The 14367-nt window shown below is 35.4% G+C and overlaps 1 protein-coding gene across 1 annotated transcript in view; it reads right to left on the bottom strand.

Annotated features, from left to right (window-relative positions):
• Window positions 1-14367, bottom strand: part of LOC105678130 (LON peptidase N-terminal domain and RING finger protein 3) — a 39155-nt gene that overhangs the window by 5380 nt on the left and 19408 nt on the right. Inside the window, exons 2-7 of the mRNA XM_012377209.2 lie at window positions 4567-4685; window positions 4076-4198; window positions 1791-1985; window positions 1534-1633; window positions 1267-1466; window positions 27-328 (exon numbers count right to left, since the gene is read on the bottom strand). Of these exons, the coding sequence (XP_012232632.1) occupies window positions 27-328; window positions 1267-1466; window positions 1534-1633; window positions 1791-1985; window positions 4076-4198; window positions 4567-4685 (1039 nt within the window). The remainder of the gene's footprint in view (window positions 1-26; window positions 329-1266; window positions 1467-1533; window positions 1634-1790; window positions 1986-4075; window positions 4199-4566; window positions 4686-14367) is intronic.

Below are 14367 nucleotides of genomic sequence, written 5' to 3' on the forward strand. Positions count from 1 at the left end.
TTATTATGCAAGAAAGTGCGACGCACCTTTTCGCACCCGTCGCCTCCTTGTTGAGACACGCAGCGATTCCGAACTGGCGTACTCCACTTTCCATGCATCTTCTAATCATCAGCCTGTACCTAGGCTCGTAAACAAAGAGGGGACAGGCGACATAGGGGAAGGCGGTCGTGCAGATAAAGACGGCGATCTGCTCATTACCCAAAAGACCGAGTCCCTGGACCAGTTCGAGTTGATGACTCACCGCTCTGGAGGTATATTCCGCGGGTGCCACTGTTTTAAGCGCTCTCTCCACGAAATCCGTCACGGTTTTCTGGCTACTGGCTAAATACTAGAGAAACACAAGATAATTGGTCAATACGGTTGCTGCGTTATTGTGTCATAATAATATTGCTCTTAAAGCGGGAATGATTATTGTTGCTTTATGAAATCTTCCTAGATTTATATAATATAGACGCTTGCCTTTTTTTCAACGTTAAGACAGTTTCTGTGAAAAGACATTTTTAACGAGTTTAATACGTTCGAATGTGTCAGTTAATAATAAAATGGCAATGCGGTTTATATAATGCGTTTAATAATACTCCCGATAACAAAGAGAGCGTCGCACAGGAAGGGTTTTTCTAGACAGTCAAGTGCCAATTATCGATATTGCGAAGAGAACACAAGGAAACAAGTAGCGGCATGCCGCAAGATCATCATCGTTGTTCTTATCGTTATTAAATATAATACTCGTACAGGCGATCGGTAATGGCGTTATGAACGCGGAAGCTTACGGTAATCGCCTTGGCGACCGCAAACAATAATCATTTCAATCTGTGGCATCATCGTTAACCGCTAGAAAGCATTATGTCTCATTTGTGGACAGGTGTTGCAGAATCTCACGCTTACGTGTTATCTTAGCAAACTTTTCGGGATTAACAGAGCTTGTGATTAACGAGCAAATTCCTAGATACGATCTCTTTGAAAAAAAAAAGAGTGTAAAATGTATCTACAATGGCAAAGAAACAAACGGCTTAATCATTTAAAACAAGAGTAAGAACTCTGAATCCAAAGAATCCAAAAAATCTGAAAGTCCAAATTGAATTTCACGAATTTAAATTTTGATTCCGAATATTACGAATGTATTCTAAAAACTATGAAGATGTCCTTAAACGAGAAAATTTATCGCAATAATTAGATTCTACTATATCAAATTGTTACGTAACAATTTCATTACACAAAAAATTTATAGAATCAATAAAATAAAGTTTATTAAGGAAATTCTCTTACGTCAACCAAAGATGTGACGCATAAAGGGCAAGCCGAGGAGTAATCCAGGCAACGGTCCAGGCACATCCAGCAATAGGTGTGACCGCATGGTGTTGTGACAGGTTTCCAGAGCAGACGACAACATAGAATGCAGTCCAATTCCGCCACGGTGCTGCCGGAAAGAGGCGGCAACAGGATTTCAGCGGGTCTCGGCTCGATTCCTGTAAATTAATTCGAAATTTTCAAGAATGCGAAAGAGGTTCGCGCGGATAGCCGAAGGAAACTTACTTTTCAGTTTCTCTATGTCCTGATACACACGATCCAGACTCATCTGCAGCTTCGTATTCACCTGTGGCGCGATGGAGGACCGAAGTCTCCTATTTATCGTCTGCGAAGCGATAAACAACAATCAAAACGATGAAAACAAAAACCAGACAAAGATACGAGATAATTAAATTACAACCAATTGCAAAAATTGATCTCAAATCTCCGTGTTATAAAAAAATAATCAACAAACGAAATTGAATGATTTTCGAGAAACGCACTTGAGTGAATTCCTCTTCACCGCTGCTGTTGTCCTCACAATCAGACCTGTTCAAGGCAGCACGTCGGCTACGCTTAGAATTAATTAGTTGACGACGATTCCTCGTGCGTGACGCGCTCTTTGTTAGACTGTACGGCGTGCGTGATGACAGGACATTCTGTCGACGTACTCCTGGCGACAATACTCTGTGCAGGACCTGCGATCAACAAACTCGATAACATATGCACTAATTGGATACATTTGTACGCAGTAATTGCCGAGAATTCTTAACGCAGATTGCTCATTTCTCTCTTTTATAGCAAGAGTAATGCGAAACAAAACAATAAATGAGATAAAACAATGCTATGTAATTATATCTAAAAAATATGCGCACTAATTTCTATCGCTTGTGCTTAATTTTTGCAGTTTAATTTAATTAGATATAAAATTTATACGACGATAAATATAAAAAACACAAAAGGCTAATGCGTTAAAATAATTTTTGGAAGTGTTATCTTTCGTCAAAAATGCAAGTGCGAATTTCAGATTGAATTACGAAATACGATCGGCATTGTGATGCATTGTAAGTGTGACTCGTTTCAACACGAAGGATTAACATTGAAAATTAATAGACCATGACAAATAGAAGCTTCAGATGTAACTTTCACCAGCTGTGATTGAATACTATTGTTCCTTCAATGGCTTTTGATACGCATCTGAGGTGTCCTACATACATGAAATACTTCTAAGATCAACAAGGATTCAACCGACATTTAGTCACTAAACCGAAGTGAACGCGGTTGGGCAATTCACAGAACGTTTTCGGACGATGAAAGTAAAAGTGCGCCTTCCATAATGCGGACAGAGGGATTCAGCAGCACGGGAAAGAATGATTCTCCGATCTTACATAATGGCTATGCAGCTTGCGTCAATGATTCCACCATCGGGCACTCGGTTATGTAATCGTCGTATACGCTCGAAATTCAACACGCTCCTTTTTTTAAAATTATTTAGCATCGAAATTTGATGCAGCCTGATCGCGTTGAATTATTTAACGTTCATCAATTGTTATTATACACAACTGCGTTTCGGATTTCGCGGATATTCGCGTATGACGCAGCATTATAAGACTTAACGTTGAATAGTATCGCGAAAGTTGTGAATTATCCAAAATGCAGCATCTTTCAACTCGAAAATTTTGCAATTAATTAGTGTTATTCTGTATTTACAGTTTACTGTGTGTTAATAGACAAAAATTATGTACGCATAAATGCATCGTGAATCACAAAGATTTGCTAGAAATAAACTTTTCTCACACAAGCTACCTTACAATCAGTAGCGTTTAAAAATATCCAGAGTGATTTAAAATATTATTAAAATTCTAAATAATAAAGAGTGTTCTGTGTTGCGTTAGAGCAGCGTCGGAGATGCAGTGAAATAGCCGTCACGCGCGTCGCAGATAACAGATCAATGCTAAATGAGACTTTTCCAACAAGATGAATGAGAGAACTGTACGGCAGTTAAAAAATTCGACGTAGAAGACGTTCTGCATTATGCATGGGAGGGTAGGAAACGCAAGGGTTGTGCGTCACACGGCGGAAGATCGATATATCGACGCCGTCGCGAGCCGCGCGCGACAACACGTGGAAGCGGCGCATTCGTTCGCGAAAATGGCATCGGCTCGCTCGCTCCCGCGAATCGTGGCTATCGTTGCCCCCGGCGCGCGGGTCACTCACCTGGCGACTATCGTACCGAGTCATTAAGCCGCACGGCCGGCAGCAGTTGTGCCGGAAATGCCGCGGCGCGTGTTTCTTTTGTGTTGGTGATGCTCTCCGGATAGAGATGGTGCATCAGTTCTCTACGCGCCGGCGGACGGCCTTTTAAGCGCATTCCGCCGGTTGCGCGATTGCTACGCGAGGAGTGCAGATTTTTCGTCTAATATGATCTTGACGGTTTCTCTTATTCCTTCGATCGCGTACTCTAATTTCTGTGATTTACAAAATGATTGAGTATTCGGTGAACTTATGTAATCGATAATTGAGTTGAATTTCTTCAAATTGAATCGCGTTTGACTCAAGCGCAGATAATTGACAATTTTTTTACTATTAAACTATTTCCAGCTGTGTGAGATTTTATGATGAAAAATATATGTATTTCTATTTTATCATTCAGTGGAAAATTGCCGATGATCAATTAATTTTGCGACATCCTCATTTTGAAACGATCCAAACTCATTGCATAATTGAACTTACATTAGAATTTGTAGATATATTTTATGAATTTTTATGAAAATAGAATATCAACTACCTTGATTAATTCATGACGTATAGCTTGTGGATTTTTGTCAATGGCCACGCTGATGCAGAGAGCATAGAGCGCTTCTTCATGTCTTCCAAGCGCCGACAAAACGATTCCTCTTCTATAGTGACCCTAAAAACATAAAAACTCTACGTTATTTTAATTCTACATATAAGTATTGTAGTAATTACTGATTATTTTTGTTTGATAACGACACGTTTTTAACGAGAATTTATTATCATGTGTGTATAATAAAATTGACAAGATTAGCAAATGTACGTATTTTATTATACGTCAAATCGATAAGATGAAGGAATCAATAAAAATACCAGGCCTTTAAGTATTAAATTTGAACATTTAGTCAAATTTAATTTATAAGATTTAATTTAATTTGAAAGTTACGAATCGAAAGATGCGTATTTTTATCGAAAACAGACATGTATTATTTTATTTAACACATGCACCGATTATACGTAGGCGTTGGTCCTGCGCTTCCTCACCTTGCCCCAGTCTGGTCGCAATCTAACTGCGTGATCAGCGTCCGTGAGAGCGGCTGAAGGCCTATTCAACAAGAGCAAGATGTAAGCTCTGTTGCTAAGATGGAGCGGGCTATTCGGCGCTGAAACACAAGAAAACAAGCTCGTAAAGTGTCTGTCGAATGGCGAACAAGATCTAGTTCGCACCATATTAGAACTTGTCCTCTGGGAATTGTGTCCTCAGAGAAATGGTCATGAATATATTTACTCCGTTTTATGCAGTGTACGTGAGTAGGATTGAGCAACATCGGAGTTTTATGTTTAATAAATATTTGATATGTTTTATGAAGCAACTTTAGAAAGGCAAAGCAGACATTTTGCAAATAAACTAGCAACCGCATACATTTGACGATGCAATTGCATATGGACGGTTTATCTTTCTTGTAAATTCACATATTTTTTATACGATGCGATGATAAAACTTCGCACGCCAATAATGCAAAAGAGTATTGTGATCCGCATGAATGCATTTACGAGCGTGATCCTGCATCGATTCCAAGCAATCTGAATATTTTTATGATTAATAGAGCGGGCTCGCGTTTAATTCTGCAGAAACTCGTTTTGCGGAAAAATGCCGTCCACTTATAAATAGCGGCAATGGCATTTCAAGGAAGCAACAGCGGACGATGCCATCGGCTGATGCAGGCGGCGGCGGCGGCGGCGGCGCATCCTGGCATTGTGAGCAATGTCATTGCCTCCGCGGCTAGAGTCCCTTACTTAGTCGAGACAAATTTCCGGCGTGAGTCAGGATCGTGAATGCCAAGAATAGCGTTGAGATTCGCTCGATACTCCATGTCAAAATAAATTAAGCAAGAAAGACAGAATATTTTCAACTAAAGAATATTGTGAATTTAATTTACGGATTAGGAAAATACAACTTTCGATGTTTATTGCGCGACGTCTCGTAATTATTGTTTTCGAAATGAAACTAAACACATGCTTTCGCACAGAACGACTCATCGTTATTTTTACGCCATTATCTTGATGATGTAAACTGTTTGTATAACATTTAAAACTAAAAATATTTGATTATTTAAAACCATTAAATATTCATGCTTCTTATTCTTCTTGCATTTAAATTAAATCTGAAATTTAATTTTTATTAAACCAAGATTTCAAAAGTTGCATAGAATGCTCAGCCTTAATATTACGCGCATTGCATTTCCAGCATGTTACTTGAGCAATCTTTTATAAATATTCATCTTAGGAATACATAAATATTTTGTGAACTAATAACTCGTTTTATTGAATTTAAATAAATGCCAATGCTTAATTTATCTATGTGTATATCTAAGTTATCTGTAGAAAAAATAAGAAATCAGGCATGTATAATTGTTAAATGCTTATTAATCATAAAGATACACCGTTTTAAGACTGAAATAAAATTTTAGTGGTCTCTCGAAGAAACCTCATTATGACTATATACTAGAAGCAATTTTCGTAAGCCAGCTTATGTAACAATGTCTTTAAATGTTGCGACGGTTTGCTTTAATTTAGAGATGCGACGCGAAGAAACCTAATCGCTATGCGGCTATTGTTGTGTGTAAGCCGCTTATTTTGAAAGTAACCTAAATCGGATCTAAGAATCCTGTAAAATTACTATGGAAATGCATGCACAACATGCTTAAATTTATTGATTACACGTTCATCACTTGTTGTCAGTATAATTGCTAAATTATTACACCACTTTTAAATGCGACTTTTGCCTTAGAAAAATTAAATACTTTAGAATTAAGATATTACTTCTAGCATTGATTGCGTTAAAATTAATAGAAAATTAAATATTATCCTTTAAAATACAGTTGGAACAATCACTTTAATATCAAATTTACGTCACAATTTTATTGACAAAACTCATTTTGAAATCGTAAAGAATAATATTGAGATTTGTATAAAATTATTTCAATTTGCATGTTCAATGTGATTATTGCCGATAGCGATTTAGCGAGACATGTACAATCCATAGATGATTCATTAGGAAACTTGGAGTACTTCCGATTGAGTTGATTATGTAAGCACACATGTACGATTAAGTGCGTGCGAACGCACTTTTCCATGTGGATTGTCAAGCTATAAGAAGTACACATGTACGTACAAATGTATGTACAACATGTACGTACGGGATATCAACAAACGAAGTTCATTCATTAGCTTGATTATTCTTTGAATACGCCGTAAAAAAGTGCTCTTTCTGTCTGTTCAATCGAATGCCAAGGTCCGCCTCGGATGATCGATCGTTTGCTCACCGCGGGCAATCGACCTGATCGTACTTGTTAAAGTGCGTACTGTCTAACGGGTTTTTTTTTTACACGACTAAATCTAAATCAATTCTAATCCTAAACATTCGCATGATAAGTATTTGTTAATAAGCTCTACATATGCATATATATTACACAAATAATTTAGCGAGGAATTTAAAATAGAATTTAATGAAAAATATATAAATATATTTTTTGTTATTTCTAAAAAAGATTTTATTAAAAATTTAGCTGGAATATGGAGTGAGGAATGTATAAATGTATTTTCTATTATTTCTAAAAAGGATTTTATTAAAATTTAGCTGTAAAAATGTAAAAATCAATAAAATAAACTTTGAAAGCAGAGATTGTTGTTTATATGCTTTTTAGACTCAAGTGCATCTTCATTGCATTTACGGGATTCCTAAATTACACTATGTGCGCCGAGAGGTTCGATGCCGCGTGTGCAACCAGGCGCGACAGATGGCTGCTGACCTTCGTTGGGAAGAAAACGAGTGGCATGGAACGAGGAAAAAAGAGAGAAGAAGAGAAGGACGACCGATGCTGAGTTCGAGAACCCAGTTAACGGAATATCATACAGAGGTATACTGTTGTAAGCGTTCACATGAGAATCGGAGTAAAAATTGTTGCTTTGCTTATGGCAAAACCATAATTTTCGAGAAATACGTGGTTAAACAATAATTTAAAAATAGCCAGGATATTTGATATAATGATTTTTGGTTCTATTTAACTTTGTTTTATAATTAAGTGTAAATTTAATTCTTTTGGCTTTTTATCTCTTCAATAATATGATAAAAATAACGTACAATCCATTTCTTTAATATTCGATTTCAACTAGAATTTAAAAAAATAGTAACCTAAGACTGGTTTCAATAAAAAATAGACAGTTTGCAAATATTAGAACTGTCAAAACTTAAACACCCAAAAACTTCGTCATAAGCTGGGTTTCTTCGGAAAAAGTCATATTTATATACTATCGAGTTTGCATCAGCATTCTCAGAAAATTGAAATTGTGATGGATAATGCTTTAAGGAATCGAAAGTATGGAGTGCTTATAGTAATAAATGTACAGCTCATAAATGAGTAATTAACGAGATTCTTATTAGCAAATTTCGCAATGTGGAAAAGTTTGATGGATCATAAATCTTTTCGCAATCTTTTTGTTTTCGCGGTTAAACACTTTGAATCTCATTTTCAAGATAATTCTGACACGTTTTTCCCGATAAACTGATCTGAAAAGTAAATTCATCATTTTTCATGCATTATATCATGAAATCTCTCACTTTTTTCCCGATGTGCCTAATTTGCGAGTGTGAAAACGTTGCGTCGGTCTTCCTGAGTTGCATGCGGAGCGCGATGCAACTGCATCCGGCCGGTCGCCGGCCAACCGCGAAGGGAGAAGCGAAAGGCGGGAAGAGAAAGAATACAGCATAAGCGGCTACATCGCGAACGCGTCGCGCGGGCTGCGCGCTGAGCCGCGCCGCGTCGGTGCAGCTGCAACGCTCGACGCATCGTCGTTGCGGCGGAATAGACGTCACCCATGCCGACGCGGCGCGGCGCGGCGCAAACAGCCGCGCGTTACGTAAAGGTCGGTCACCCGGCGCGTACTACTCCATTGCACCGCCACCGCCACCGCCGCCTTCGCCGTTGTTGCTGGCATCGTATCGATATTGCTACTTGCCACGTGTAATTATCATGTTCATTTATGGAAACGGAAAATACGAAGGTTGTCTCAGTTTAATAATATCATAGAACAAACATAATTAACGAAATTTAAGCAAAGTGACAGTCCCAAAGTAAATACCTTGCCTTTGAAACTATCGTCTTTGTTTACGAGAAGATTCTGTTCACTAGGATGTCATAAAATAATCATGTACAATATGAGATACATTTGTTTCGCGAAATTATAATTTTCTTTTATGAATAAGAAAAATGTAGATTTAATGCAAAGTGACAGAATAACTACATGTAATTCTAACAAGTTTTAATTATTATTGCAGGAATGATCATCTTCATTTATCGCAATATGGATTGAACGTAATATAAAAATTATAGAATAATTATAATTATTTCGATAAAAATTTGGTCATTAAGTGTTCTGTATATTCTGCTTTATGATAATAAATGAAAAGTATGCAATAATCTCTCTCAATAACATAGTTTTCAAAAAAAAAATTTTATCATCCCACAAATCCTATTAATTTAATTTATTATGCCATAGACATCATAGGTATATATTACAAGTACAATATAGAGTGATAACAATATAAGTTATAACTTTATTTACAAAGCTCCAAGGAGGCCGCTACGATCAAAACAACAAGATATTTATAAAACAATCTATAAAGAATGCCGTATATATCACATATCTGTGTAAAAGCACCGTACGCGAACTCGATTTCGGACGTATGAATAAATGCGTGTGAGTTATTAGTATCAGCCGTGGATGTGAAGACGCTTTGAGTCATCTACCAGACACTAATGATGATCCGTTAACCAACGGGATGCACAGTGTGTCATCAATGTGAGACATCTCGTTGGTTATCTGTACGCTACGGGGGTCATAGACTTACATATATCTCGCCTTTCTATTCTGGCAACGATCAATAATGCTCCACGTGTCATACGCTGAACGAACGTACGCCGCGCGGACTCTTCTTCGCGTCACCTGCCAAATTATTCTACGATATTTCTCTTGGATGTCTTTCCTTGCGTCATTCCTGTTAATTATGCACTTAACCTTATCAGCAAATCGCCAATGGTCTACGAAAAATCAGCGAATCGGTACGTAAAAAAAACTTCTAATAATGATATATTTGTCGTAATTAAAATAACTTTTATTACAAGTTTAATTATAAGTTTGATTAATTATTTCACTCGATTTATAAAAATAACAATATTATTACCTTGTCTTTATTTATCGAAAGGAAACGATATTTTATTTTTGTATTTTTTTTATATGCGTAATATTTATGAAAAATTTTTACTTGCAATTGTATTAATTTTGAAAATATTGAGGGATGCTTAGCCTCTCGTAAATCAAAATGAATAAAAATGGTAAATATTATAATTTTACACAATTTATTTTCGTTGCCTAAAATAATCCGAACATTCGATCCAGTGAGTAATTCCAGTTGAGTTACGTAAGAACAAAATGATTTCTAGCGGGTCGTTTGCCAAACTACGATTTAATACATAGGGTGTTCGAAGAAACCGTATAAAATTTGAAAGTAATAAATAATTATGAGGGAAAAAGATCTGGTTCCATGATACATTACATAATTGCTAAATATCAAAATAAAATGTTTAATATTAGTACGAAACTAAAATATCAATAATATGTTTACAATGTAATGAAATAATATAATTATCTTTGATATTATCTCTTTAATATGTCCTTTGATTTATTTTCGGTATGTTTATTTTTCTCTTATCAAAAATCAAATTAATCTGTATGACTTTTTCCTTATTTGAGTAACGTGTTTTTTTCATCGTTCAATTTTTTTTCTTTCAAAATATCGCGCGTACATGTATAATATTGATAAATATAGTAATAAAGGAACCAAATAAAAGTAGTAAATAGATAATCAAGTGAGATACACACACGTGTAGGAAATTACGATCACTAAACTGCACAATTTCTCGAATGAGAGCACGGAAATCATTGTTTATCGTCGGCTGACACGTTTCGCCGGTATATCAAGCTTATTGTAAACGGTAATATTATGTAACCAGCGGTTACATATATCTATAATAGACGTCGATGATGTATATAATGGGCGATGCTTAAAGGCGTAGGTTCGTCCACGTCGGACGCCTACTATTTCCTCGATAAATTCGATATCCGTTTTCATTCCGAGCGATGATTGGAGTATTCTGCCGTCAAGCAGCTAAATTAAACTAATGAAAAGTAAAATATTGAAGTATATGTTGCAAAATTTTAACATTAACATAAACGGTTTTTGCAAAAAGATATACATAGTTTTCAGAAATAAAGTTTAATTAATTTCACTCTTTACTTTATTCAGTTCTGATTTGACTGAAAAAAATATAATGCTCCATTGACGTCAATACTTTCGTTATTTTATGTTTTTGAAGTAAATATATCGCTCTTCTTTTTAACGAAACTATATTATCGTGGCGCCTTACGTTTGCATCGTGCGAGAAATTCTGTTCCACTTTTGCTAGATGCAATTACTATCGAGAATTAACCTTGGAAAGTGTCTCGACTTTCTCCCGGCTGCAGAAAGCACCTCTCGTTCTTCGACATGCGATAGTAATAGTAACCTTCATCCGTGGCTTCGCGCATAGTCAAGGTGCTTTTTCACGGTCAAGTACCACAGTCGGTGATACTTCCGCTCGATCGAGTTTCCCGACTGTCTCCGATCTACTCTCTCTCTCTCTCTCTCTCCCTCTCTCTCTCTCTCTTTCTCTCTCGGCCTTTTCAATATTCTTTTCAATTTTCTCATATCTTCGTTTTGAAGATTTCGATAATACGCGCAATTGGATAATTTGACCCAAAACGATAGTATTCTCCATAAAAGAATAATTGTATCCTATTATATAAAAGAAAAAAAAATTATTTGATTAAGTAGCGCAGTTAAATGCATAAAATTCTAAAATAATCTAATATTTTTGTCCCAATATTTGTCGAGATCTATTGAAAAATCTTAAAATTTGAAAAAAAAAAAACGTACAGTTTAACGAATGTATATTTAAAATGCACTGAAGCGTTATATGTGCATAGATAACATTCCGATATAATCAGTATGAGGATTAGACAACGCTAACGCGCGTGTTGTTACTCAATGGTTGTGATACGACGCATTAAGTGTGTGGAGTTTCTAAAAACATCGATAACGTTTCGGGAAAATGCAGTATAGCAATACAAATGATATAATGTCGTACTGACACTCTGATAATTTCAAAATAAGATGTAGCACGTGTTCAATACAAATTTATAATGTTTGCGTAATTGGAAAAGCTCGGGCAGGGTTTATTTCTTAATACCACGGGGATTAACAAAATTACCAAAGTTCTAAGCGGTGCTGATGAAAATTTAGTCGCTATTTGTATTGCTTTCCGTGCAAATTACACAAAATGACATAAATATTACTTTACTATAATCCGCAACACAGAAAAAATTATATACTTGCAAAATGATTCCTAAATTATTCTATTCTTCTTTCTATCTATTATCATTTTAGAGTAAATATAATTATTTCATTGTTTTTATATAATTTACCAAAAGCATTTTCCAAAAAAATAAAAATGATAATCCAAATAATTCTTTAATGCACTGTTATATTTAAGTAGCAGCTAACAAAATTGTTCCGAAATTTGATCTTTTGTTACGAAACGATAAAACCTTACGTAACTTTATGACATTCAGTCATTTCGCGGTATCGATATTAAACGGTGCTATCCCTCTCAATTATTGACTCCCAAGAAATCTCGATTAATCATTTCTAATCATCGGCGCGCATCCAAAAATTGTTATACCTGCGTAGGTCACGGTGCTGATAGCTCAACACGCAAGATTAATCGATCAATTTCGTCGGGCAGAAGCCGGGAGCGCTACGATTATGCGTAGCGCTAGTCCTTACATAACGTTTTTTATTATGTAATTGACAGAAACGCCGACCCTGTACGCACGCGCATGTCGGCGAAAGTTTTATATCGAGAAAAATCTTCGAAACAAATTAATTTTCGGCAGATTCGAGCGAGAACGTGCAATGTGAGATTGCGATCAGTTAATTGAAGATAAATTGTTGATATGTAAAATACAGCAAACATTAATTGTAACTATTTTTGGCTCTCAAAATTATTTCAACAATTTTATACTCTCTTAAAATCATTTATATTAAATAAATTAAAGATTATTCATTTTTTTTTCATATAATTAAAAGATTTCTATAATTAAAATACAAGGTCACAGATTATAATATTTTCTTGACTTATCAGCAGTTTAAATGTTAAACCTAATCGTAAGTGTAGTTGAAAATGCACGTATAAAAAAAATGGATTTATTCTTTTTATCGAAAATTCATTATATAAATATGGAGTAAATCAATTGTAAACCTAGTAAATTAGAATTACTTTTTTGTGACACAAATCATTAGCATTTGTCTGACGCAACAGTTCACATTTTCTCGATTTAATGATATAATACTTGTATATATTACATAATTGTATTATGTAATATATACATTTCATAAAAATTCTGTTAATTCAACTAGACCTCGCTTTCAGAATTGTATAAGTAAAGATGTTGTACAAATGTAGACAATACTTATATAAATTACACTATATAGGTTACATAATATATAGATAAGTGGTTAAATTAATAATACATTTGCAGGATTATATTCGTCCTATCAGTTCACCGTTGTTTTAAAACGTTTGTTTTCTTGGAAATTCAAATCTCATCCAGTCGTACGTATCTATCTACCTACTGTGATGCGCTCCTCGTTAGATAATATAATGATGGCCGAAGTGGCTATACGGCTGGGGCTCTACACGCGCGGTGTCAACGTAACCATTTATATAAATCTATCGTTACGCAATCGGTCGGCAGATCCTCACGAGTAGATAGATTCGGCCGAGCTATATTGCGACGCGCGGTATAAATGGTAAAAATGATAATGATAATTATGGTATCATTAAAATATCGTGCAAGAGTAATGCAGTCTTCGATATTTAAATATTTTAGCCTCTTTGAAAGTATTCATATCTACCGTTCATGTTGCAATATCAGTACGAATTACGTATTATCGCGATTCTCTACGATGCGCAATATTCTGCATCACTCTTGCCGAGATGTGATAGTCAAAAATTTACTTCTGACCAAACGCAAATTTATTTACTGTTCCAAAATTCTGGAAATTTTTTTTTAAATATCAATTTTAAAATTGACACTGAATTTCTAAGAATAGTATCAAGAAGTGAGGTATCAATATTTCTGATATTACTATGATTGTCTTGGATTTCATCTTTGTATGCTGTCATCGACACAACGCTTCGGTATTTCGTCAAGTAACTCTAGATCTTTCCAGTGAATACGAATATTAATGCATGCTCCCGATTTAGGTCGTGAAGAATGAGACAGTTTGAGAGCATGTGGGTGGCACATTGTGTCCATATCGGTATTGTATAGTCATGTACATATATATGTATTACAGCACATTGGCTTTATCGTACGTGTAGGATTGCTGCCTTCACGATACGCCGCTCTCGCGACACGATGTGCTTCGTTTCGCATTAGTAGATTAATTTTATCGCACATGTAAGAAAATCAAATATTTAATATAATTATATATAAAATGTCCGACATTAATGTTTATTTCATGGAATTTTTTAGTTGCACTCAGTTAATACATTCATAATAATTAATAATAACTCACATAAAAGGTGGAATAAATATTATTAACAATAAGAAAGAGACAGTCAAAGTATTCATGCAATTATTGGCTTTTAATACAATTCTGTTTGAACATATTTCTGAGGC

This window comes from Linepithema humile, chromosome 5 (assembly GCF_040581485.1).
Source record: "Linepithema humile isolate Giens D197 chromosome 5, Lhum_UNIL_v1.0, whole genome shotgun sequence".
Classification (NCBI taxonomy): Eukaryota; Metazoa; Arthropoda; class Insecta; order Hymenoptera; family Formicidae; genus Linepithema; species Linepithema humile.